The sequence below is a fragment of the Podarcis muralis genome, chromosome 12 (genome assembly GCF_964188315.1).
Source record: "Podarcis muralis chromosome 12, rPodMur119.hap1.1, whole genome shotgun sequence".
In the NCBI taxonomy this organism is placed as follows: domain Eukaryota; kingdom Metazoa; phylum Chordata; class Lepidosauria; order Squamata; family Lacertidae; genus Podarcis; species Podarcis muralis.
Genome location: NC_135666.1, coordinates 53,967,001 through 53,994,499, shown reverse-complemented (window position 1 = coordinate 53,994,499; position 27,499 = coordinate 53,967,001). Strand labels below are relative to the sequence as shown.

At 42.1% G+C, this 27,499-nt stretch overlaps 1 protein-coding gene across 1 annotated transcript in view; it reads right to left on the bottom strand.

The window, feature by feature from the left end:
• The window catches only part of ITGA9 (integrin subunit alpha 9), a 243,351-nt gene that overhangs the window by 39,852 nt on the left and 176,000 nt on the right, over window positions 1-27,499 (bottom strand). Inside the window, exons 19-25 of the mRNA XM_028751023.2 lie at window positions 25,195-25,287; window positions 24,133-24,212; window positions 20,339-20,422; window positions 19,648-19,756; window positions 14,536-14,643; window positions 4,109-4,234; window positions 329-448 (exon numbers count right to left, since the gene is read on the bottom strand). Of these exons, the coding sequence (XP_028606856.2) occupies window positions 329-448; window positions 4,109-4,234; window positions 14,536-14,643; window positions 19,648-19,756; window positions 20,339-20,422; window positions 24,133-24,212; window positions 25,195-25,287 (720 nt within the window). The remainder of the gene's footprint in view (window positions 1-328; window positions 449-4,108; window positions 4,235-14,535; window positions 14,644-19,647; window positions 19,757-20,338; window positions 20,423-24,132; window positions 24,213-25,194; window positions 25,288-27,499) is intronic.

Sequence of the window (27,499 nt, the reverse complement as noted above, 5' to 3'; positions counted from 1 at the left end):
AACCCCCACGCCGTTACCTCTGGTGCAGTGGAGGGTGTTGCCCCACAACAGGGGGGGGATCAAATATATTTTATTATTTTTTCATAGATTTCACATATAATTCCAATACACAATGTGTTTTTCCCCCCTTTTGCTTTATCAACTTCCCATCTCGTTCACAGCCAGCGTTCAGAAGTTGGACGATGGGAGGCATGAAAAGATGTACAAGTTTAAAACGCATTCTGCTTATGTTTGCTCAAACCATTCCAGATAGTTCCATCGTAATTCCCATGGTGTGCCAGATCATGTACAGGCACCTTAAGAGTATAATTCAGGCAACGATGCTCACCTTTTTCAATATCTCTGTATTCAACAGCATATGCACATCTATGCTGCGGGATTCCGCTTTAGCTAGTGAGCTTAAGTTGCAGCGTATAATTAGGCAGGACCTGCCTGGTCTTTCGCAGTCCTAAGGGAGAGAAGTAGAAAGCTGTGAGACAAGTAAGGAAATGTGCCAAAATTAAAAGAAATGCTCTTTGGCCCATCTGACTGGATGGGTAACATCAGCCCTGGTTTCGTAACTCCTGTCCAACTTCTCTAGAAACGTATCCTAGAGAATTGTAGGAACAAGTGACTGTCACACAGGCCCCCAGGGGTAGGGGAGGCCAGGATCTGGCCCGCTCGGCTGGAAAGCTTCTCTGTCTCTGTCATAGACAATCTGGTACAGATCTCCCTATGAAAGATCCCAGGTGGCGCAACAACTATTCATACAAACAAGGTCCTACTTTTTAGCTCAGCGCAGCATCACTTATGCTTGTGGATCTAGGATCCTTTCTTGGCTGAAGGGTAGGATAAAAATGCTTTAAATAAATGAAGTTTCAATCTTCAGCACCCCTGGGTGGGTAAAGATATATTTTACGGGGGAGCCATTGTCAGTCAGTGCTGATAACTGTGAGCTAGGCGAGTCCATAATCTGATTTGGTATAAAACAGATTCTGCTGTTTCTGTACTTTTGCTGCACTGTAGAATAAATTAACTGAATAAAGTAGCTGAAATGGCTGATCAGCTGAATGAACAGCTTTATCATTCAGTTTAGAACCTGTTCCCAAACAGTAAAGAAACTAGCCAGCTTGCATCTGAGTCTCGGGTATCCAAGCACTACAATCCAAAAGCTGTAGTGTGTCATCTTAAATCATACTAACGCTGGTCCCATGGACCCTTTTCCTGGGAGCAAACCCAATGCACATAGTGGGACTTCTGAGTAAACATGCATAAGATGGTACTGCAAAGGGTCACAGTACATGTGATTTGGGAGATCTGTGATTCTTGACATCTTTATTTTTTTGCTAGAGGCACTGGGGAATCAGCACAAGGGGGAAAGGTTAACTGCTCTTCTTACTGCCGTACAGCCACAATTCAAATTATAGGGTTCCCATGGCTGGTTTAAGGAAAAGAAAAGAACATCAGGAGATCCAGTCCTGGAAGTCCTGCATTATAAGGTTCATGGCCTCTTAAGGCTGCATCATCCACTGAAATACTATCTCTACTTTTTAAAAATATCCACCAATATTATTCTCTCTCTAAATGCTGTACGTAACAGAAGAGCTTAATCCTGTCCCTTTAGGAAACCTTATCCTTGCCCAGAAGCTATCTATTCCACTACAGAAGAACACCCCCATTACACAAGATTGTGTTTCTCCTTAATTAATTCCATTTGATGGGAACCCCGTGAGAAGATTGTTCACATGTCAATTGTACCATCTCACTGGGTTGTTGACAAGTGTTAATAGCCGACTCCCCACTATGTATGTGATGAATCTCAGATGTCCCAAGGAGAGCTGGCCTCCACCTGATTCTTTCTCCAAACCTTTATTAGGCATTACAGATATAGACCATCTTAGACCTATACAAAATTTTTTGAAATATATACAAAGAAACAGCCATATAGAGTAACAGAAATTTTCATTGGAGTGTCTTCCTGCCAAACTGTGCCATTTACCACTCTAAGAGATACTATGGACAGAAACTGGGTTAATATCAGACAGATAGAATCTGATATTTTCATTGTGTCTTGATTATAACTACCCAAGAAGGGGGATAACATGTGTTTATGTAGCTGGTGGTACAGTGGACAGTAGAAAAGAATATGTTTAATAATAATAATAATAATAATAATAATAATAATAATAATAATAATAATTTATTATTTATACTCCGCCCATCTGGCTGGGTTTCCCCAGCCACTCTGGGCGGCTTCCAACAAAATATTAAAATACAGTGGTCTGTTAAACATTAAAAGCTTCCCTAAACAGGGCTGCCTTCAGATGTCTTCTAAAAGTCTGGTGGGAGGGAGTTCCACAGGGCGGGTGCCACTACCGAGAAGGCCCTCTGCCTGGTTCCCTGTAACCTGGCTTCTCGCAGTGAGGGAACCACCAGAAGGCCCTCGGCGCTGGACTTCAGTGTACGGGCAGAACGATTGTTCCACCAATTGCTGATTTCCTTCTTTCTTCATAACCCTTTCTCCAAAACCGCCAGACATAAAAATAATATTTCCCCCCCCCCCAATGTTTTTGTCGTCTCTTAATGTTTTCTATGGATCCCAGTATGACTATTTGCAAATCAGCTGGAGATACTCAGTAACTGAACCTGTCTTAGGAACTGGACCAGTCTTGAGCAACTGCAGAATATGCTATATTTCTATGGTTGACTGAATCCCTTTGCTAATTCGAATGATCTGTCTCAACTATGTGCAAGCTGCTCATGTCTAATATGACTCAGTTAACAGCAATGAGATGAATAAAGGCACCTTAAAATAGCAACAACAACAATAATGCAGGTCTGGATTTCAAATATTTTGGATAAAGGATATCTAATGCAGGTATTTCAACTGTGGATTATCAAAAGGGGAACAAACCTGTTTCCCCTTTCAAGGATCATGTATTGCTTCATCACAGTAAAGGTAAAGGTAAAGGTACCCCTGCCCGTACGGGCCAGTCTTGACAGACTCTAGGGTTGTGCGCCCATCTCACTCAAGAGGCCGGGAGCCAGCGCTGTCCACAGACACTTCCGGGTCACGTGGCCAGTGTGACATCGCTCCTCTGGCGAGCCAGAGCCGCACACGGAAACGCCGTTTACCTTCCCGCCAGTAAGCGGTCCCTATTTATCTACTTGCACCCGAAGGTGCTTTCGAACTGCTAGGTTGGCAGGCGCTGGGACCGAGCAACGGGAGCGCACCCCGCCGCGGGGATTCGAACCGCCGACCTTTCGATCGGCAAGCCCTAGGCGTTGAGGCTTTTACCCACAGCGCCACCCGCGTCCCTTCATCACAGTATATTACTCTAATTACTGGCTGTATGCATTGTGTTAGAACAGGGATCAGCAAACTTTTTTAGCAGGGGGCAGGTCCACTGTCCCTCAGACCTTGTGGGGGGCCGGACTATATTTTGAAGAAAAAAATATGAACAAATTCCTATGCCCCACAAATAACCCAGAGATGCATTTTAAAAGAAAAGCACACATTCTACTCATGTAAAAACACCGAACAGGCCCCACAAATAACCCAGAGATGCATTTTAAATAAAAGGACACATTCTACTCATGTAAAAATACTCTGATTCCCGGACCGTCCGCAGGCCAGATTTAGAAGGCGATTGGGCTGGATCCGGCCCCCGGGCCTTAGTTTGCCTACCCACGTGCTAGAACCTAAACTTAAGGCTGCATGTGAGAATGCATGAAAAATAGGCATAATTATGTTTTTCTACATCCATTTTTCACACAGTGGAACGTCAACTTGGCAAACACATCAGTGAACTAACTTCTTCCTTTTGTAGCAAATCTTTTCTGGGTTGTGGGCAATGATATAGCAGATCAAATCAAATTTTTTATTTGAAAATTAATAAAAATATAGATATATAATGGATACTGCTTGAGCGAAAGAAAAAAAAGATATAGCAGATCAAATCAATGGATAGACAACGATTCTCTACTGACAGTTATGGATGCTAAGTGCCCCCATTAAAACAGTGTGCTCCCTTTTAGCTGTAAGAGTAGTGGGTAGCCCATGCATGTACAAGGCTCTGGAATACGGCAATTGTCTTTTTAGAAGTAAAAAATGAAGTTCGTTTCTTACCAATACTTTCCTCCCAGATTTGGTAAAAAAGGCAAATATTGTGTGGAAAATGTTCTCCTTTTCTTGAGGAATGACACATGGGGTTGGATTTTTCTGAAAAGAGCAGTTTCCTTTGTCCTGGGCAACCTAAAGAAAGGTCACAACAACACAAAAATAATTGATTTACCCTCTTTTGTAAATACACCACCTTTTCCATTAGATTAATTTAGATTTTTTTAAATAAAAGAAAAGAAAAGAAAGGAAACCACACTTTTCCCATATGGACAACAAGGGAAAAAAATGAAACAAAGACCACTCCTGTAAGGGCTGCCAGTTTCTTATATGCTTTTCCTTACTTACATAAATTAACAGCAATGAATGGAAATAGAAAATTGTCTATTGTCAATCCTACCGGATTTTGCCTACTGAGAACCAATTATTTCCTTTCCATCTTAGTGACTGGTAAGTTCTAAAATGCCTTTATTTGGAAGCAAGCAGTATTTATTTCCATGGTTGTTAAGTTAAAGGAGCCGTATAGCTGCCATTCTCACTCCACACCAGTTTGGTAATATCAGAACTGCTGGATCATATAGGAGTTATTCTCAAGGGATGTTGTTGGATGAGAAATAACCCCTCCTATGGGAACTGGTTCTAATACTACTGGTGCTGGATCAGTCTGGGGTAGAGGCATGGAGAAGTGGCAACCATGCCTTCAGAAGTATGCTACCAATGCAAAAAGAGAACTGGATGTGATTGTAGGTATGCGTGTCCTTTTGGTGAGGGAGGTGTTTACTGATGCAATCCTGACACCTTTTTAAATCACCGCCATGCGTACAATAAGAGCAAAATTGCTTTCTTGTAGTCTTTTCTCAACACAAACCAACATGCACATCGGTGAAACACTGCACAAAAGGAACACGATTACAATCAGATATATGGTCAAGGTGGATTTTTAGCAATGCTTTATCAATGTGCACATGTGCCACTGATTATGTAGAGAGGGGGAAATTCGCTCACGAATGAAAACAAGTGAAAGCTACTCCAAACTGTACATACAGAACACTCTGTATGAAATTCAGAAACAAAAAATGAATCAACTGAAGATTCCTAATATTCTATTACAGAAACAAAACCAAGTAACTTCAGAATCTAGCGGGAAATTTGGGGAATATCCCTTGCATTCACATCCTTTGTATATTCTTTGTTTCTCAATAATGGTTTCTCAGTTACTTCTTCCCAACCATTCCATGCCCTCCCACCAACCTTTTTTTTGCATGTGGCATTTTGGCACTTGCACATGAGCAAACATGCACACACCTATCATGGATGGCCTCTAGATATTATGGACTACAGCACCCATCACTCCCAGTCAGCATGGTCCATGATTAGAGGTTGATAGGAGATGTGAGGTACCCTTGTTCTGAAGTTTCTGCAGACTGTTCCTCTTCCTAGCAGTGCTGAGCAAGCTGGAATAATGTAGCTGAGTGCTTGTGAATGACAAATTGCAATTTCTCAAGAGGCACCCTTCTGAGATGAATATGAATCAGCTGACTCTGTTTGCCCCTAAAACAGATGCTTTATTCACAAGCTCCCTAGTATGCTGACCTCGGTGACTTGTCAAATGTTTTATCTTATAATAGTTGTCAGAGCTGTTTTTGGCATGTATCTTTTAACAAGTATTTCCTGACGTATTCGCAGTGCAAGTCCACAAACTAGGTAACTTGTAACACACACATCCCCTTTTTTAAGTGGAGGATCCAACTTCTTTCAAAAGTGGACACTGCAAAATAAATAGCTGTACACCGCCTCTCCAAATGCGGAGACAGTTTGTTCTCCTGGACAGATTTATGACTTACAACAAGCAAATAGGGGATGCTTTGCACATGGCAAGAGGCTGCAAAAACAGATGTGACAAGTGATGTTTCTCCTTTCTGCCGGTTTCCTTTCAGTGTGCAAAAAGTGCTCTTGTGAATTGGGAAAGGGGAGACAGCTCCAGTAGGAAACCACATGCTTTGTATCTCCAAGTAGAAAAATCTCTTTCTGAAACCCCAGAAAGCTAGATGGAGCAATGGTCTCACTCAGTGTAAAGTAGCATTCTATGTCCTTATCTACCCATGAGAAAATTGCATGAGCTTCACAAGCAGCCAAACATCACAGACATGTATCCTGCAGCTGATCCATGGTCACTTATGGCATTGCTTATCATACAAGCAGTGCTACAGCCACCTTCACTTCCCCTGCAAATGAGCTGGCCACTGCTAGCTCCTTCTCCTTGCTAATCTACATTCTTGTTTTCAGAAAGACTTAAGAGTTTGTGCACTTTTGGAACGCCCATGCTAAATTGGTCTACCAAGCAGCTTAAGAGAACAGCATGCATAATATCATAGAAAGCAGTAGCCAATGTGCTGCCCACCTCTATGTTACAACTTCCATCATCCCTGACCATTATTCATGCTAGTTGGAGCTGATCAGAATCAAAAGCCCCAGTTTCTGCAGGGCACCTTGTCATAACTAATGTCTGAACAATACTGGAACCTTTTAAGGTCTCCCATTTGAAGAAAAATGACTGTAATGGGTCAATTCACACCTACGTCAAACTTCTCTGAACTTTTGCGGCAACCAAAATAAGGCATGACTGCCCCTCTTTGGTATGGCTAACAAAGACATTCAAGTATTTGTGAACAGGAAGAACACATTGCATCCAATGTATCAACAGTGAGGGGAAACATTTGTTTTATTTAATTTTAGGGCTCACGAAAGGCTCTACAGTTAACACCACCATACATGGAATCCAAGCGGCAAGTTTACGTGTAACATTCCTCTGTTCAAGCACTCCGTGGTTTAAATTCAAGGTTGTGCTTACATTCTGCCTTTCTCTGGTGGCAAAGGAGGGTAATTTATCCACTGTACGGATGCCAAGTGCTACTTGATATGGGGCAAAGTATCTTGTAGGACTTGTCCAAGTAACTGTTACATGGATCCAGCCATTATTGGTACACAAGGGGCTGAATAAATATACTGGGGATGGCAGGTGGTTTTCTTAAGGCAGCAATATATTGCTTGCTTTCTTCAGCTTTGTGGGTCACAAATTGTTCAGAGCTGAAGCAGAGTTTTATCCTTCAAATTCCTTCCGTCTCTCTTTTATCCTTGAGTACGTGCCATTTCAGGCAGTTCCTCCATCTAATGGAGCTGGCAGCACTATTAACAACTTAAGTAGTTCACATCTCATTCAGAATCTGGCATCAGATGAAGGCTGCAATCCTATATATACACTTACTTGGGACTGCCCCACTGAATCAGTGGGCTTACTCCTGAGTATACATATATAGGATTGCACTGCATGGCAGAACTTTTTGTGTTCTATTATATGGAAGTTGGTACCCCACTAAAGAAGAACCAACCTGACAACAGTGTCTTCGTTATCTTCTCTGTTTTAAAACTGCATTTAATTTCAAATGCAATGCTCTCTCTCTCCCCCCCCCCCATATATAAAAATGTATTTTTATGCTGTGAACCACCCTGAGATCTATGCATGAAGGGTGGTATATAAATTTAATATATACAAAAAATAAATACAACCACCGCTTACTGAGAACATTTGACCTCCCTTAAGTTTAAGACAGACTCTTTTAACTTTGGATGGGAAACAGCTTTTATTTGGAAAGAGAAATGCTTTTTGTTTGCTTTGGATTTTTCAGTGGATTTTTCGAAGTTTTGTGTTGTAGTATTATTGCATTTAACTGTTTATGGTATTATTATTGTTAAAAGCAGCTATAAGAGCTCTACTGAGAATAAGTCTTTTAAAAACTTTGTAGAAATAAGTAAATAAATTTCGACATCCTTGATTTACTAAAAATATCAAGTTTCACAATAGTGAAAGACTTTGGAACGACAACAAAATGTTGGCTTGTTGAATTTGAAAACAGCCATCCAAGGAAAGGTTCCATTTGGACTTGACTGGTGCTCTCAAGTTGTCAGGTGACAGAAATTATTTCCATGTTTTTCAATATTTGTGAATATTTTCTGCCCACCAAGAAAAAAAATGCCATTACAAGAAAATCTTGCCAAAGTCACCATGTTACACAACTTTTTCTTTCAGATGATGGTCCTTTATCTTTTTTATTACTATTATTATTGGGGGCTGATTATTTTCGGGACATTACGTGCTTGAATCAATTGTATTAAAATGTATTAAAATTCACTTTGAGGTTTTATGACAATCAAGTGCTATATAAATGAGGTGAAACAAACAAACAAAATAATTATATCCTTGCTGAATATTGATTGGACTTTATGTAAAGAGATAGCAAACTCCTTATGAACTATTTCCTTACAACCGTGTGCCGTGTTGATACACCCCTCCAATTCTAACTGGTACAATTCCAATAACTATTATAAGAAGCTATTAAAACTATATATAGAGAAAGGGTGAGTGGTGAATAATAGCTTATTAGAAACTCTATTTACCTTTTAAAACGGTAATCAATCATTTCCAACTTCCTTCTCACTATTCCTAGCAGAGTTGAAGCCACACCAATAGCAGAAAGGGGAAATTATCTCACTTTTCAGAGTCCCTCAAGAAAATTATGCTGACCTTCTCTTTCTCAAACTCAAAAACTCTTCAGGAGGGAATTCCCTAGCCAGGAAACTTAGGGGGGAAACCTTCTTCCGGAGGTCTTTGTAGCTGTTCTGACAGTCATGATATCCTAGCAAACCTTCTGTTTCCTTGCTGCATGTGACACAGGATAATCTATTCATTCAGCTTACTCAACAATTCTTCTTCCTAAACAGTGACTGAAGAAGTCAAGCATCCCAAACACTGGCACTGCTCACCTTTACCCAACCTTTTTGTTATGTACATCTGTTCTGAAGGGATACCATTGCATTGCAAGGCAGTTGGCTCAGGTGGCAGCTGCTGAGAGAGGCAAGGACTGAAGACCAGGTGGCGGGAGGACAGAACTTTGGTGCCCCACCTCTGCGTTCATGTGTGGTGGAGTTTGCTTCCCTATCACCAGTGTTGTCAACTATCAGTCAGTGGACTTCTGTACATGGAACTAGGCAGGGACATCTTGTCCATCACTCCATGTAGGAAAAGGACTTGGGCCACCCTTGGTTGCCCAGGGGGCAGCCTATGTCCTGAACTGGAGTTCTGAGCCCTCTCTGCTAATGAATCCATTACCCTTGTGGCCTGAACCACACCTTGTCTTCTCCTCCGGTCTCCACAACATACACCCTTTCTCTTTCATCATTTTCCTTCCCATAATCTCTCACAATCCCTTCCCTCCCCTTCCCACAACAGCCTCCCATCCTGTCGGTTTCCATCATGCAGCTCTTCTGATCTAACTCACTCCCCCAAAGATGCTATTTACACAACAGAGGAAAGCATACAGATTTCACAATGCTCATTTATCATTTTGCTTTCGAGAAACTTCGTAGAGATGTGCAATGCAGTCTTGGAGACAGGAAACACACCGAATTTAAAGAAAGCGGCACATCTCACTGTGCTTCAGGAAGGAAAATGATATGGGTGGCAAGGGGCGTGGCTTGTGGCAAGGGGCAGGGATTTGTGGTGGGGCTTCACTAGAGGGGCTCATGTTTTTCTCCTGTGGCAGGTGGAAAAACCCATCTGACCATCCCTGGTTCTGTGGCTTTGATAGTCAGACACACATCAGAGCTACTAGGGAAGGATGAGCACAACAGGTAAGAGTTTTTCACCTGCTTGGCACAGCCTTTCCCAGCTTTGGGTCCCAATATGTCTTGGACTACAAGTCCCCTCATCCCTGACCATTGGGCATTGCTGGCTGGGGATGAAGGGACGACCCAAGGTTGAGAAAGGCTGGCTGAATGTACAGGTGTGAAGGGATTTGTGACACTTGTGTGAACACACTGCATACCACACCAACTCATCATCACCAAACCTTTTATTGGCATCATCCATAGCAAATCAATACAGAATTACCGCCTTCCAAGTGGCACAAAACATTTGTCAAATGAAAGAGGCAAAGCAGTCTAACATTCTAACATTACATCTCTAGGTCTCCAGGGAGATCAGACGTCTGCAATGTGTTTTGATGACAAAAAACCAGATAAAGATATTTAGCCGCTAACTTTGGTGAGCTCCTGATTACAGTGCTGCCCCGCAAGACGAATGCCTCGCAAGATGAAAAACCCACTAGACGAAAGGGTTTTCCGTTTTTGAGTTGCTTCGCAAGACAAATTTCCCTATGGGCTTGCTTCGCAAGACGAAAACGTCTTGCAAGTCTTGCGATTTTTTTCACTCCCTCCCCTTTTTCTAAGCCGCTAAGCCGCTAATAGCCTTTTAGCCGCTAAGCCGCTAAACTGCTAATAGCGCTAATCCGCTAAGCCGCTAATAGGGTTGCTTCGCAAGACGAAAAAACCGCTAGACGAAGAGACTCGCGGAACGGATTATTTTCGTCTTGCAAGGCACCACTGTATTCCCCAATAATAGAAAATGTATGACCTCTAACTCTGGTTTACATTTGGGGATGCAGAGTTGATCTAGGAACTGCTGCACGCCAACTAATGTAATTGATGGAAGAGAATGACATTTTTCCAATAGCAGAAGACGGCAGGTGAACATGGTGGGGAAATGCAGTCACCCCACAGCAAAAGCATGGCTTTGAGAAAAGACAGCTAGGCCACAGGCAGCAAAACAGTAACAACTAGACAATGACTGTATGAAAAAACTCTCGAAAGGCCCCGTTTGAATACGATGTGATGGATATCTCAAAATAGCCTGCACTACACTACCAATTTCCAATTAAAGATTATTTTGCTTACATCAATCTTTCAGAGCCACTAATGAGCATTGCCAAGGAAGAAAGAAAATTTCCAGCTGCTACAGAGCAGAAGGTCAGGCCATTGCAGAGAAGTGAATTTTGCCTTGCCTCTGAGCGGATGGGAACTCTTTCGTCTCTCAGACTATGACCCAGACATACTCCACCTCCTCATTTGTAGATTCTTAAAACATGAGAATTTTTAGATAAATGGTCATAGAAAAACAATTCAAGCAGTGACTTCCGGCCCATCCCTAAAGTCTGAGGCTTTTGAGAAAGGATATTGACTGCCCCCTGCCTGCTCCTAAAGCACCTCTAAAATGTTTTGGAATTTTATTCCTCTTTTCCACTAAATATGTCAAAGGAGAAATTGAAAGGTGATTGTAAAGCTAATGCACGGTTATATTGTGGAACTCCCTCCCCCCCTTTCTTTGCCACCCTGCAACATGAAACCTAAGACCATGCAAGGAAAGGACTTTTCTCCGGGTCTTCTCCTTTTCCACCAAAGAGTGGCACTGGAGCTCAATTGTCACCATGAAAGCTTGAGTACTGGGCCTAAGGTACTCACATCGTACCTACAGGACTGCCTCTCCTGGTATGTCCCACAGAGGAACTTACGGTCTTCAAACAAAAACATCTTGAAGGTCCCAGACCACAGAGAGGTTAGGCTGGCCTCAACCAGAGCCAGGCTTTTTCGGCTGTGGCTCCGATCTGGTGGAACGTTCTGTCACAAGAGACTAGGGCCCTGCGGGACTTGACATCTTTCCGCAGGGCCTGCAAGACAGAACTGTTCCACCAGGCCTTTGGCCAGGGCACAGCCTGACTCCCTCCTTTGGCAATCCTCACAGAACTTCTAGCCCAATGGTTGCCATTAATTTGATTGGAATTAATTTTATAATGAAATAATTTTAGAATGTTTTATCGTTTTACTGTTGTTAGCCGCTCTGAGCCCGGCTTCGGCTGGGGAGGTCGGGATACAAATAAAATTTGTTGTTGTTGTTGTTGTTATTATTATTATCATCATCATCATCAAGGATATGAAACCACCTAAAAGTAATTGGCTCTATGTTCTTTCTTTCCCTGTCTTGGAACCGTAAAGCATTCAAAGTGCAGTTACATTGATGTGAGTAAATTCTACCTAAATTCCACAACCAGCTTAGGTACCTGCCAGAGAAGACCGTTAGGCTGGCCGTCACTTGTATTAGGGCTTTCTTTAAGTTGGCCTCGCAAACACAGAACTCCATTCCTTCTGAGATTAGGTAAGACCTATCCCTTATGTCCTCTGAGCAGGCCTTGAAGACCCTATGGTTTTCAATGGTTAACATAGCCTAGAGTTATAAAGTGGGGAAGCTACACTGTGTTCTGGCTGAGTTTTATTGTTTACCTCTGTGCTGGCTTTTAGGCTTCGGTATTATTATGAAATGGATATTTTAAAAGGTTTTTATATCGTACTTGGATTTTTAGGTGAACTGTTTTGTGAAGCATGTTCTCAAAGAGTACATTATAAATCTTTTAAAGAAACAACCTCTTCCAATTTGAGTTGGTTCACACATACACACCCACGTCCATTACTCTTCTCCAAATGTGTGTGAAGTGCCTCCGTTAAAACACATTGTCTTTGAGTTGACATCAGGTGATAGCATTTATTTATAAATCTACCTGTACTATATGAGGAACTGTATGTGAATAAATGTAAACAGGATCCTCATGTAAAAAGGCATAGAAGAAAAGGGGAGGAAATGTGAAATGGAAAGTGTGGAAAAATAATTATAGTAAATGCACACTAAACAATAACTGAAATTAAAATACTTACTGTGACTGGTTATGACGGCTAATTCATATTCACATATGAACCATTCAGACACTGACAATTTACACAGAAGCAAGCAACATTATCTAGGCCTCGGTTTTTTAGGTTGTTTTCTGTAGAGGTAACGCTTTGCTTTGCGAAGGCAAACCACGCACCAGACGTGCAACAGTATGTCAAGGAGCGTTTCGCCTGTTTCCCTTGACCTTTTGTCCTTTCACAATTTGGTTGCTAGACATATCGCTTCGCTGGAGCATGGCGGAAAACAGAGACATAATCAAGTCTCTTGATGTTCCTCGGGAGGAACATTTGAGGGAAGCACCTGCTGACACGTGTATTTGCTAACGCTGGAAATGTGTGTAGATGGAAATACGTTAAGTTCAGGGTGGTTTCACTACTGTTTCCAATTGCTGACTTCTGCTAATAAAAGGAGCCTCTGCAGGACTAGCAGGCAGCTTGCCAGCTTGCTTCTGCACAGCTCACCTGCATTACCAACTCCTGTCTCATGCCTGTTAGCTTTCTGTTATGCCACTGTGCAGTTCTTGGAGTCACAAGACTCTGTTGACATTCTAGACTGTTGGAAGTGTCACGGGAGACTTCAGTTTTCTTTTTAACCCATTATATATTGATGACTAAATTACAACAGGACAAGCTCTCTCCCCTGGAGGTAGCTTGGTCCTTTATATCATCTTTTTTTTTTTGTTAAATAAATTTTTATTCATATTTGCACATATTTACAAGGAAAACATAAACAAAAAATCCACCACATACCTTATACAAATTATATCCACTTCACAAATCATAAATAAGATACATAACTAAGTTAGTCTCAACTGAACCTTGGACTTCCCTCCACTCCTTTGGTAAGTATCGAATAAGTTATATTGTCGCATACTTTTTAACTCTTTCACATAGGCCTTTCCCGCTGTTAGAGTTATTTCAACCCCGCCAGTGTCACCTGAGATTTAGATTCCATATACATTAAATATTTCTTCCAATTATCATGAAATTTCTGTTCGTCTTGGTCCCTTAATCTTCCTGATATTCTATCAAGCTCAGCATAATTTATCATTTTAACCTGCCAATCACTTATGTTGGGTATTACTTCTAATTTCCAATTTTGTGCTAACATAATCCTTGCAGCTGTCGTAGCATATAGAAACAAGATCTTGTCTTCTTTTTTAATTTCTTTACCAACCATTCCTAACAAAAAAGCTTCTGGCTTTTTGGGAAATGCTTCTGGCTTTTTGGGAAATGTATATATATCCTTTATATCATCTTGCCCAGTGGTAAGGAAGATTTTGTCACACTAATGTGTTGGGGAAATGGAGATACGTGTGGTCTTTTCCTAGTTTCCTGCATGGACCCTGTTGAGGCCAATATAAGTCTATGAATACAGAACACCCATTTATGAGCCACTGATTATCAACAGGAAAGAATAAGGTTGTAGTATAGCATATCTGACACACATTGACAGATAGTCACAGAATTGATTATTATTTTTGACTGATTTTTCTTTTACCACCCTTCATTCAAAATAGCCACGGAGTAGTTTTAAAAAACTGAGCCGGAAGAGGATAGAAATGGGCCAATAATCTCTTAAGGGAAGTAAAACATTGCATTATGCTATCGACTGAGGAATGGATGCTTAACATAATAGGCACAAGCAGGCTAAATTCCCAAATAAGTTTAAGTCAAAGCTTTAAATTCAGTAGCTACTGCAGGAATAATACCGACTTTATTCCTTGAAATGCCAACTCTGGGACAAACTCTTATGTTACTGTCCTTTCCACCAAGAGCAGCTTCCAGGGGCTACACAGAACAGACTTTGAAAAAGATCTCACCATCATCTGTTGAATGTGAAACATTTCAGCTCCAGTAGCCGAGAGACGATTCGGAAACGAAATGTCGACGAAAGAGCCAGGAAGTGTGCTTGGGCCAGCATTGTAGACCTTCAAACAAACAAACAAACCTGTGACACACTTTTATTCATTTTAACTAGCATAGAAACCCCACCAAGAACCAGCATAGGCTTCCCAATAACCAAATACAACTGGAGCATGAACTTCACCTACAACATAAAATTGCAGCAATGATAAAGGCATAAAAACCACACCATTCTGTTGAATGGGGAGGGGCTTTCACAAGGCAAATTTATGAATCTATGAAGCTCGAGCTAAATTTGAGGCTGCATGGATGAATCTGCCCAGAAAGCAGAGATTTCTCTCCAGTTGGTAGTGCCTTGATATTTACATGTTACACCAAAAAGTGCTTTAAATCTGAACCACGGTTCAGTTCTAAAACTTGTTTTCCACAACCAATGCCCAGCCCTAAAACATGTAGAGTAAGAATAGGAAAGAGGATCCAAGTATGAATGTGCAAGCTGCCTTTACATCACCACTTGGCTCCGTGAGCCTCCCCAAACTAGGGGAAAGGCCTTGCAGAAAGGACTGTATGCCACAACTTTGCATTTAAAAGATGATCATTAGGGTTATCAGTGGGTCTGGAGTCTGTCACTATAGAAAACTGAACCTAATCGTTAATCCAGCTCTGCGTACTTATATATAGATGCAACAGTCAAAACATTTACATTCTGAAAAATAAACAAATCTCAATGAGACACGGTCCTCTCTTGTTTAAGATTCAGTCTCTGAATATGCGGCAGTCTATGTCGCTGTTCAGAATCCAGCTAACTCTAAATTTCCAAACATCTAGACCATTCTCCAAACATTGTTTGTGCTTTGAGGAATGCATGAATGATAAAGAGAAGTGGTGCAGAATGCCAAACCCTTACAATGTCCCAGAGGCACTTAAAAGGGGGGAAAGGATCCAGCTACAATAAGGCCTAACTGCTGCATGAGATGCAAGAATAATGTAACAGAAAACAAATGAACTGGGAACTCTTCTGCAATGAGACATGAGCGTAATAAGAAACGAAAAGGGGTATTTGAATCTTCACAACAAAGGAGATGAAAGCCCCCCCCCCTATTTTTTAAAAAAGAAACTTTTAAAGAAAACTTTTCTCTAAGCAAATTGTATTACTTTTATCAGTCTATAATATTTTTTTTAAGAGTTATAATGTATTGGAACAACACGTTCAATGATAATATCCAACTTTAGGCTGCTTTCAATCTGCTTTCATTATTAATAAAAATAATTGAAGAGAGTTAGAAACACTTGAGCATATAGAATGGTACAATGGTGGTTTACCTAACTTTTTTATTGTTTACCATTTTACTGCAGAAAATTTCATAGCCTTTTAATAAAAACTGCCAGTATTCATGTGAAATATCATACTCTTTGTCTGTAAGAGGGAGGCCAGTGTGTGTAATAGGTGCATATGGAGTTAAGGCATAAATTAGATCAAGAATTATTTCTAAACACCTTATCATCCATGCCAAAGGGAACCCAATCTCCATTACAGTGGTACCTCGGGTTAAATACGCTTCAGGTTGCATATGCTTCAGGTTACAGACTCTGCTAACCCAGAAATAGTACCTCGGGTTAAGAACTTTGCTTCAGGATGAGAACAGAGATCGTGCTCTGGTGGTGCGGCAGCAGCAGGAGGCCCCATTAGCTCAAGTGGTGCTTCAGGTTAAGAACAGTTTCAGGTTAAGAACGGACCTCCAAAATGAATTAAGTACTTAACCGGAGGTACCACTGTACAACCATTTTGAGAGGATTCTCGTGAAAGGCCACAAAAGCTTTAATTTTTTTCAGGAAGCACTGCTCTCTCTCTCTGCATAGGCTTTGCTTACTCTCAAAACATCATACAGTGACCCCGTTCACATGTAACACTAAGCCAAAGCATGGTTTAGTGCAAACGCATGAACGTGTTGCCTTGCAGGGAGGTGAATGCAGGCACTTGGCTCTTCCCAGGCCCTTTCAGCTCAGCACAGCACAGCACAGCAGCTAAACCACAGTTTGGCTTAGCATGTTGTCCAAACCTGCGACTGTAGCTGAGCTGCCTCCTCCTTGAGCAAAGCTTTGCTTTTGGCTAAAGTTTGTGGTTAAGGATGGCACACTAAGCCAAACCTTTAGCTTAGCTGCCCTGCAAAGCTAAAAGGACCAAGGAGGAGCAAAGGAGGTACAAATTCCTCTTTGGAAGCTGGCATGTTTGTGCAGTCCCAGGGAGCCATTGTTTGGCTCAATATGTCATGCAAAGCAGGCTATACATATAAAGCAGAGTGTGGGGGATTCCCTGGTCCTGAATGGGGTAACTGTGCCCCTGAAGGACCAGGTGCGCAGCCTGGGAGTCATTCTGGACTCACAGCTGTCCATGGAGGCACAGGTTAATTCTGTGTCCAGGGCGGCTGTCTACCAGCTCCACCTGGTACGCAGGATGAGACCCTACCTGCCCACGGACTGTCTCGCCAGAGTGGTGCATGCTCTAGTTATCTCCCGCTTGGACTACTGCAATGCGCTCTACGTGGGGCTACCTTTGAAGGTGACCCAGAAACTGCAATTAATCCAGAATGCGGCAGCTAGACCGGTGACTGGGAGTGGCCGCCGGGACCACATAACACCAGTCCTGAGAGATCTGCATTGGCTCCCAGTACGTTTCCGAGCTGTTGATGCTGACCTTTAAAGCCCTAAACGGCCTCGGTCCTGTACACCTGAAGGAGCGTCTCTAACCCCATCTTTCAGCCCGGACACTGAGATCCAGCACTGAAGGTCTTCTGGCGGTTCCCTCATTGCAAGAAGTGAGGTTACAGGGAACCAGACAGAGGGCCTTCTCGGTAGTGGCACCTTCCCTGTGGAACACCCTCCCTTCAGATGTGAAGGAAATAAACAGCTATCCTATCTTTAAAAGACATCTGAAGGCAGCCCTGTTTAGGGAAGTTTTTAGTATTTAATGCTGTATTGTTTTAACACTCGACTGGGAGCCGCCCAGAGTGGCTGGGGAAACTCAGCCAGATGGGCAGGGTATAATAAATAAATTATTATTATTATTATTATTATTATTATTATTATTATTATTATTATACTCCACATCAGCTTTCCTCCCACCTGGTGCCTTCCAGATGTTTAGGACTACAACTCCCATCGGCCTTACAGATGAAAGTTTGTAGCAGAAAGCTTGAAAGAAAAGTGAAGAGAGTTAAGTTGCTTTTCCAGAAAGATTTCCCCACCCGAAATTAATCTGGAAAAGCCCTAAATTAGATGCTCTGCTCCTAAATAAATAAATAAATCATCAAGCAGTCAAAGCATTTCATTTATGTGGCATTTGTTCTCTTTTTGGTTTCTTATATGAAGATCACATGGGCAAAGATGTAAACCAGGCATAGGCAAACTCGGCCCTCCAGATGTTTTGTTGACTACAACACCCATCATCCCTAGCTAACAGGACCAGTGGTCAGGGATGATGGGAATTGTAGTCTCAAAACATCTGGAGGGCCGAGTTTGCCTATGCCTGATGTAAACTCTAGAACCGTAGTGCCTAAGTTAGCAGCATGGTTCACAGGATATTTAATGTCCTGGAATCCAAGGGAGAACACACTTTTTCCCATTCTTTCCCAGCAAACAACTGAATAGCAGCCAGTAAGGAATTAACTGGTGTGAACTAGTAACTTCCCCATACTGGGAAGGCATGTGTTACTCTTTTTTCTTTTCTTTTTTTAAAGCATTGTGTTTAAGAGGAAAGGGTAAAAATAGGCATGCATGAAATATTACTAGTTGCAAGTTCCCGTCATTGTGCCATCTGTCACTCTGCAGTTCCAGCTAGTGTCTAAAAAGACTTTATCACACTGCAAGGACCCAAGATTAGTTTGGATGGGAAACGAAGGGCAAAGAGGGACTTGCTCAGGCAACCTTTGGGATCTGGGAAATGTTCTTCGTAATCAGGATAATCATAATCCAACCAAAGTTATGCTCTTTTTAAAATCCTCTGGGGATACTTAGTCACTTGCTCAGATCTCTCCCTCTGAAAACAGTGGAACCAGGCAGAGGGCCTTCTCAGTAGTGGCACCTGCCCTGTGGAACGCCCTGCAATCAGATGTCAAGGAAATAAACAACTATCTGACTTTTAGAAGACATCTGAAGGCAGCCCTGTTTAGGGAAGTTTTTAATGTTTGATGTTTTATTCTGTTTATAGTGTTCTGTTTGGAGCTGTTTGGGACGCGGGTGGCGCTGTGGGTTAAACCACAGAGCCTAGGACTTGCCGATCAGAAGGTTGGCGGTTCGAATCCCCACGAAGGGGTGAGCTCCCGTTGCTCGGTCCCTGCTTCTGCTAACCTAGCAGTTCGAAAGCACGTCAAAGTGCAAGTAGATAAATAGGTACCGCTCCGGCGGGAAGGTAAATGGCGTTTCCATATGCTGCTCGGGTTCGCCAGAAGCGGCTTAGTCATGCTGGCCACATGACCTGGAAGCTGTACTCCGGCTCCCTCGGCCAATAAAGCGAGATGAGCGCCGCAACCCCAGAGTCGGCCACGACTGGACCTAATGGTCAGGGGTCCCTTTACCCTTTACCTTTGGAGCTGCCCAGAGTGGCTGGGGAAACCCAGCCAGATGGGCAGGGTATAAATAATATGTTGTTGTTGTTAAATTATTATTACTATGAAATTTAACAGTGCTCAACTTGGGCTGGAAGGAACTTTCAGAGCAACCCGAAACCCAAATCTACCATCCTGGAAGAGGTTTTAGATGAGGAGGAAGAATCTCTTCCTCCACACTGGCTTGGATTCACTGGTCTCCACTGGCGAGGATCTCTGTCAGTGAACAGTGCCCCTAGGCTGCCCACCGCTGAACAAATGAGTAATTCAGAGGGTACGGCAGCACCACAGAAAATCCATAGGTTTCTCTAATGATTAGCCAGAAGATAGGATTCTAAATCTTTTAGAGCTTAGCAGCGTTCTCCATAAAGCCAGGAAGACTTTGCATGCTGAACTGTTGATAGGAAAACCAGTCACAACGAAAAGCCCACACAAATACAAACATACCTTGTGCTTAATTCTTACCTGAAGTGTGACGTTGAGCTCCTGAAAATGACACTCCAGATCTTCCAGCTGAATAAATTGAGATGCTGGCACAGACTCCCCATAAACAAAAGAACCGGGAGAGACCACTCTGAGAGAAAGAGGAGGTCGTATTTGAGTGCCCAAAAATGCCCCATTTTGTATTTCTCTTGCACAAATAGCCTCCCCTTCTAAATAGCCATTTTAAACTATCTATTTCTCTTTGAGTGCCTTTATCCTACAAAAAAAGGGAAAGCATAAACAGAATTCTGACTGTGAAATAAAACAGAAAGGCTCATAGCAAGACCTCCGTGTGACCTGTACTATCCCAGAACATTTGACCCTAACCTTTGGTCTAGCGGGCCTGAACCAAAACATTTGATTTGACCTCAGAAATAATGTCTTTCTTCTTCTTTTAGGTGGTTTACAGTGCTGTAATTAATGCCTAATGTTTCTGCACTGAGGAAGAGCAACGAAGATTGAAGCAAAACACACACACACACACACAATCCTATCATCATGTCCTGCTTTCAGAGTCTGGGAAGTTAGTACAGAGGAAAGAGGCATTCTGGCCCCAGCTTTACTTGTAAACAAGGAAAAGAATGTATTTCTTTTTCCTCCCAGAAGAGATGCTTAAAATAATATAAGGAATTTTGTGCGCGTGCACATGCTCATTTGATGACCTGCTACTTACCCAGTGATGGATGAGTCCACTTCATGCATCAGGGGAACAGACAGGATGAGAGAGTTGTCATGGAGGTTGTGTTCCAGGTTCCCACTGTGTCAAAAACACGAGAATCAAGCTAGCTGTGCAAATGATTTTTGCAATACACAACCGACCAAAGGAATGCCTTGAGTCTAGTTTTGATGTTCATATATCTCAGTCGCTTCCAACTCTACAATTCTGTGATTCTATGAACCCTCCTGGATGAGGTTTCCTGTGGGACCCAGGAGATCTGGGTTCAAATTCTCACTCAGCCATGAAAATTTGCTGTCACTGTCTCTTAGCCTAACTGACATCACAGGGTTGTTGTGGAGATAAAATGGAGAGGAGAAAATTCATGTGCATGTCACCTTGTGCTCTTTGGGGGAAAGGCAAGATATAAATGTAATTTTAAAATAAATAAAATATAAAGACTATCAAGGATAATGAAGGAGTCTCAAGCCGAGGGTGAGTGGCTGTATATATGAATATGAAAATGTTCACTTTAAAAAACCAGACACCTCCTTGCATCTACAAAGCAGATATGTAATGAAGAGTTCCATCCATTTATTTTACCTGACATGTCGGTTTCCTATGTGCAAGAACGGACTCCATGGGGGAGCGTTCAAAAATGCAGTTACCCTACCTGAAGTCTGAAGTGATACTGTTTTAAGCTTTGAAGCACTTGATTCTTCTTAAGGTATAAACTGGTTCTAGTTCTGCTGTGTTAGAACCTAGAATATGGGGGAGCATTCACTGTTCTGCAGGAGAAAACAGGAAGAAGGTCCTTGCTGGGCTTAAAAGAAATTATGGGGCTTAGAAATGTAGTTAACAGACAGAACCTCTGTAAAAGTATCCTATACGCCGGGGTGACCAACTCCCAAGAGACTGCAATCTACTACTTTCAGAATTAAAGACTAGCTGTGATCTACCTGTATAGGGTTCAGCTCAAAGTTGTTCAGCTTTCTTTAGGGAGGAGGGAAAAACTTAGGGGTTAAAAAAAAGCTTTTTTGGGGGGGTTAAAGGCAAGGGACATACAACAATGGAGGGCAGGAGTCATTTTTAGCGATGCTAAGGAAAGTGAGCCAGAGATCGACCACGATCTACCAAAACCTTGTGGGGATCTACCAGTAGACCGTGACCGACCCGTTGGACATCCCTGCTATATGCTAAAGGCAAATCCATTTTCTTACGGAGTCAAAATGGCGGCATTCCATGGAGGGAAGAATTGGCAGGCTTGGGGACACCTCAAGTCTTGCAAATGTAGAAACAATATTGGGGGGAGGGGGTTAAGGGGAGGAAACCAAAAGAGACTGAACATGCTTGATGGCCATGGAACATAGGCTGACAGTTGAAAGGGGCTGTTGGGAAATTGGGGGGGGGGGTTCACAGATATGGAATGCAATATCCTGAGATAGAACATGGCTAGCTGACAGGCCCCCTGGCTAGGACCGCTCCATACAGTAATGTCTTGTGCTTTTGAATAACTTCATACAATCCTATTTGTGCAGGGACATGCTAGCCACTTTTGCAAAGAAAATATACAATTTACATGCTATATTTCTGTTTTTCCAAAAAAAAAATCCTGTCTCATCAGCAACGCAGTCCAAAATGTCTGGAGGTCATGAGGTTGGGAAAGGCCTCTCTGGGATGCTGAGGTTGTGCAAGAGCTCCCATATTTACTCAGCAGCTTGCCACTGAATCCCCCGACTATTAGCCTATATGTGGATAATAATAATAATAAATAATAATACAATCTGAGGAGTAAAGTTGCAAGTAGCCTTGACCGTCTGGTGTGTTGAGCTCACTCATGGTATTCATTGGCAGCGCGGATCTTGTTCCACACACCTGGTATTTCTGAAGAGTTACTTTTCCCCCCTTTTAGCAACCAGTGGCTCTTTTCTCTCATCTCCCACTGTTCTGTGTGGGGGCTGTGTGTGTGTTTTAAGCAGAGGATCAAGGGTTGTTATGTTAGATGCAAGCGTGGGATTGTGCCCTTTCATGCATCTAACATCACATCTAACATCATCAAAAAGCAGAAGCCTATGCTTTAGAAGTGGTGGGTTCTAAGAGCCAAAGTTCATGAAGCTGAGCTGTTTATTCCCGTGTGAGTTTAACTATTTCCTGCGGCTAATCGCAGATGGGCTTTGCTTCTTTGTGGCTTATAATTATGGGAAGTGTGCACTGTGCGTTATAGTTTTCAGCACTCTCTTTATCAAATCCCTATACACCCATTATGAGGGATCTATAGTCAGACTGAGAGCTGGCCCGAACGCTCTCCTAGCAGACTTCAGGATATCCTCGGGGGCAGAAAAACATTCAGCTCAGCAGCCTCACGAGGACTTTCAAATCTGGATAGGGGGAGGCCAAAAGGCCCCCTGTATATGGGGCATCAACATCAAATAAAAGCTGTCAGCTTGCTGGCTTGGACCCAATTGCATATTTCACTGGAGTGCCAGAAAATAAGTTGTTGTTTTTTTGCAGTCGTGGCTGAAAAATTAAATTTAGTGGATGCAAGAATGGAATGAGTAAACCTATCCCAGCTTCAAGGTTCTCTGGATCTTGCCACAACATACAACAAAGATAAGTTGCACCATCTCAAAGTGGTCCCTAGCCAGGCACGATCATCGATTATTCATCATGCACAAATGTGGCTGTGTTGACTAATCTCCATACCTAGAGAGATTGGAAAGGATGCTTCTCGGTCAGTTTAGAATGGTGCTTGGAAAAGGAATAATGCCTTTTTTGTGTGCTGTATCTTAGGTCATTACAGAACAGGGAGAGATTAAGCCAACGCATCAAGTTATTCTTTATGAGCTATTATCAGGTTTAATGTCACGATCCCTTGGCACCACAAATGTTGTGCAGATCTTAATAAATCATGTATGAAATCATGTTCTGTGTTTTCCCTCACTGGTCTAAGCAGAGAGTTTTGGTAATGAACGTGGTAATGACAGGGATACCTCTGAGGCAAGTCCTAGAAATTCCTTATTATTTTATTGCTGTTAGCCGCCCTGAGCCCAGCTTCGGCTGGGGAGGGCGGGATATAAATAAAATTAATTATTATTATTATTATTATTATTATTATTATTATTATTATTATTATTCTCACCAGGAAATCAGCAAATGGCTGTGAGAAAACCTGTGCTTTGAACACAAAAAACCAAAATGCCATGTAAAACCTCCACAAAAATGTAGGGTTGCGAGTGGTGCATAACTCATATCCATAATAAAAAAAGGATCCACAGTGGAGACAGCCCAGGGATGCAACTTCCCACAGCATCAGGAAAAACGAAATAAATGGCCCATTTTAAAAGCATTCAAGGCTACATTCAAGGAACGAGCAACGTGGGAATGGACTGTCTCAGTCACTTGAGACGCTAAATTATATTACATCACTGACCATTTATGTTCTTCCTTAAAAGGAGAGCAAAGATTCTTTGTTATACGCTGGTTTTAATCCTTCCAGGACTCTTGCCTGCATCCTGAATACTGTGCCTTTCTGAATATTCTTATCATCTATACACATACCAGTATTTAAATCTTGGCCTCTCTGCAAATGGCATGCTAAAACGTTAACCATTGTGCATCTTTTAAAAAATGAAAGAAAATGAAGGAATTTGTGCCAGCATTCGATAAATATTTTCCTCCAAATATGTCCATATCTAGCTAAGGATGAACAAGTCAGTCTGTTTCAGTCCCATGCCAGTTTTTTCTCTTTCTCCATAAAACCATCTTTTTCCTGCGTCTATCTGCCTGAAGATTAAAAGTGAAATATACTTTACCTCTGAGCAGTGACAAGGAATGAGAGAATGTCCTCTTCCCCAGACAAATGACTAGTATCAAAGATGACGCTGAACTCATACTAGGAGAGGAGAAGAAAACAGTGTTTAGCACGTTGTGGATCTTGTTCTGGATATGAACCATATTGGAATGAAATACATTTCTTCCGTGACATTGCTGCCATTTCTCTAAAATGCATACATTGAGCACCATTTGAAATGCCTAAAGCTTTCATAGGTAAAGAGCCATAGTTGTTTTTCTATACATAACCAACGTCACCTGCATGCATTACTCACATATGCAAGTACAGACAGGAACTCATATCCAACATTGGAAGTATGGCCCCTCTCGGATCTGTACCACAGCATGCCATCAAATGTGAGTAAACACAAAGCAGCTACATCGCTGTCCCATGACAGGCGCTCCCCTCCCAAGTTCAAGAAACTGGGAACAGCAAGGAACAGGAAATAACTAAATACTGAAGAATTCAAAATAGATTTGGCAATTGGCTTCACTGGTTGTACACAGAAAATCTAGCTTTGAAACACCCAGCAGCACTGTAGGAATGAAAGGATATAGGCCCACTAGCTAACTGAAAAAATATGACAAATAAAAATTCGGAATGAAAAAATAACACCACCATTTATTTTCATTGGCTCTGCGTTGCATAGCATGTATCTGAACATTACATACTTTGAATAGCAGGAGACAATACATGATAAAGCAGGGCAGCTAAGGACAGAAATGGTGGACTGCTCTCCTCCAAATGTCAGCCAAGGAAGCTTCATAGCATTATTTTCTGGCCGCTAAAAAGAACTCACATTAGAATTCTCAGTCAGCTTCTATTAGGGCTCTGTGGCTACGAACAGCCGCCACAGCCCGACCATTGAACTTTGTTTGGTGAGGAAAGACCAAGGGCACTTCACAGCGAGAGCCGAATGGTGACCACAGCACCTCTGTGGTCAAGGCGCAAAGCCATGCCGTGTTTGCAAAGCAGTCAGAGACCCAAAGGTCCGCTTGTTACACAGAGAAGCTCACAGCTACTGAAAACCATAACTCTCTACCTTCGACTTTGATCTCATGAAGGGGAAGCCCACGCTGCACTTCAGAAAGTCAGAGTCTGGCTCCAGCAACTCGCAAGCAATGCCCATCTCATCCTGAAAAAGAGGGGAAAGCGAGGAAATGCTTCAGTACATGAAACTGTGGCAGAGAGAAGAAAACATTGGGCTGTATCCAGACAAAGTTAGATGCACTTTCTTCCCAATGAAACCAGTGGGATTTAACTGAGTCAATCAACAGAACTCACAATAAGACTTGCATATCCAGTAATATATAAAAATACTAATATTAGGCAAGTGCCTTTGCTGTATTGCTTTCAACATGTGCTAAAATTTTATTTGTTTAGGCAAACCCCACACATGTAATTTCAACATGCAATGTTATTATGTATGCTTGTTTTTTAAACCGCTTTTTTACATTTGTTTTAACTGTATTTTCAATTAATATTTTATACTATTTTATATAAACTGATTAGAGTTTTTGGTTGTTGATTAAGCAGTATATAAATCTAGTTACACAAACAAACAAATATAAGATTAGATATAATACCAACTAACTACCTAACGGTAAAGAAGCATAGTTACATTTATTTGGACTAGATCTTAGCTTGTGACTTTGTTGCTCTCAACAGGAATTTAGCTACAGTTTCTATAACAGTCACAGAGAAGAAGAAAAACATAGCATTGTTGAAAGGTATTCCAGGTTGCAAAATAGTTACTAAGTGGTTAAATGACCACAATAAGAGCACAATGCAGATAACTTAGTTTACTTTTCCTTTGCAAAGTTGACTGCAAAGCTTGGCTATCAAGAGCATGAGGGAAAGTATGTCCCCTTAATTTGTCTCCAACACCTTCCACTGACTCTCTGTGATGGACCAGTGATCTGCAACTTCCTTCCTCCCTAACTAAGCCACCTTCAGGTATCCATCAGGTCTCATGTGCTCCTGCGTATGGTCAGGACAGGACGTTTGCACACCAAACCAGTTATTTTCTAAGTGTGTTTCACCAACAAATTGACTCATTATCTAAGGCTTAAAGGTAAAGGTAAAGGGACCCCTGGCTATTAGGTCCAGTCATGGCCGACTCTGGGGTTGCGGCGCTCATCTCGCTTTATTGGCTGAGGGAGCTGGCGTACAGCTTCCGGGTCATGTGGCCAGCAGGACTAAGCCGCTTCTGGTGAACCAGAGCAGCGCATGGAAACACCGTTTACCTATTTATCTACTTGCACTTTGATGTGCTTTTGAACTGCTAGGTTGGCAGGACCAGGGACCGAGCGATGGGAGCTCACCCCTTTGTGGGGATTCGAACCACCAACCTTCTGATCGGCAAGTCCTAGGCTCTGTGGTTTAACCCACAGTGCCACCCGCATCTAAGGCTTAATCATTATTAAAAGTGAGCCGTTTTGGTTTGAGCAAAACCTAAAAAGGATGTAGCTGAATATACTCACTCCTCACATCCAAGAGCCTCCTATTTTCAGAAATTAAAAGACCCTCTGAGCAGTTTTAGAAAATGCCTCCATATAATCTTCTCAAGGCCTACCAGTTAGGCTGATCACCATCCAACAGCCTGCTGTGGTTTTCCATGGATGCACTAATATGATGTTTGGTTTCGCTTTAACCTAAACTCCCACATTTCTTCTCATCTAGTATTTTCATTTATATTCTCAGTAGTTTAACAGAGCTATGGTTACCTTAGGAGAACATGATCCGGATTTTAATTGAAAGAATGCTGCAGAAAAATGTATCGCTGAAGAACACGAACTTCTGTAAGTTATACGCATGCGCACTGCCTAGGACAGTTTAGAACAGGGGTCAGCAAACTTTTTCAGCAGGGGGCCAGTTCACTGTCCCTCAGACCTTGGGGGGTCAGACTATTTTTTTTTGGGGGGGGGGGAGAATGCCCCACCCAGAAATGCATTTTAAAGAAAAGTACACATTCTACTCATGTAAAAACACGCTGATTCCTGGATCATCCGTGGGCCAGATTTAGAAGGCGATTGGGCCAGATCCAGCCCCCAGGCCTTAGTTTGCCTACCCATGGTTTAGAATCAAATCTTGTTCTGTTGCGCGTTTTGGGATCAAGGCCACCGGATTATACAAACAAAGTCAAACTATGGATCTTGTACGAACAGAGCCTTTTGGGGCCAATGAACAAAAAAGAGTGACCATAACTCAGTGGGGGAGCTGATACTTTGCATGGAAAGCGTCCTAGCTTTGATTCCCAGAAATTCTAGTTTTTTAAAAAAGGTCGTGGTAACAGTATTGGAGAAGACTTCTGCTATGATCTTGGAGAGTAGACAATACTGGACCTG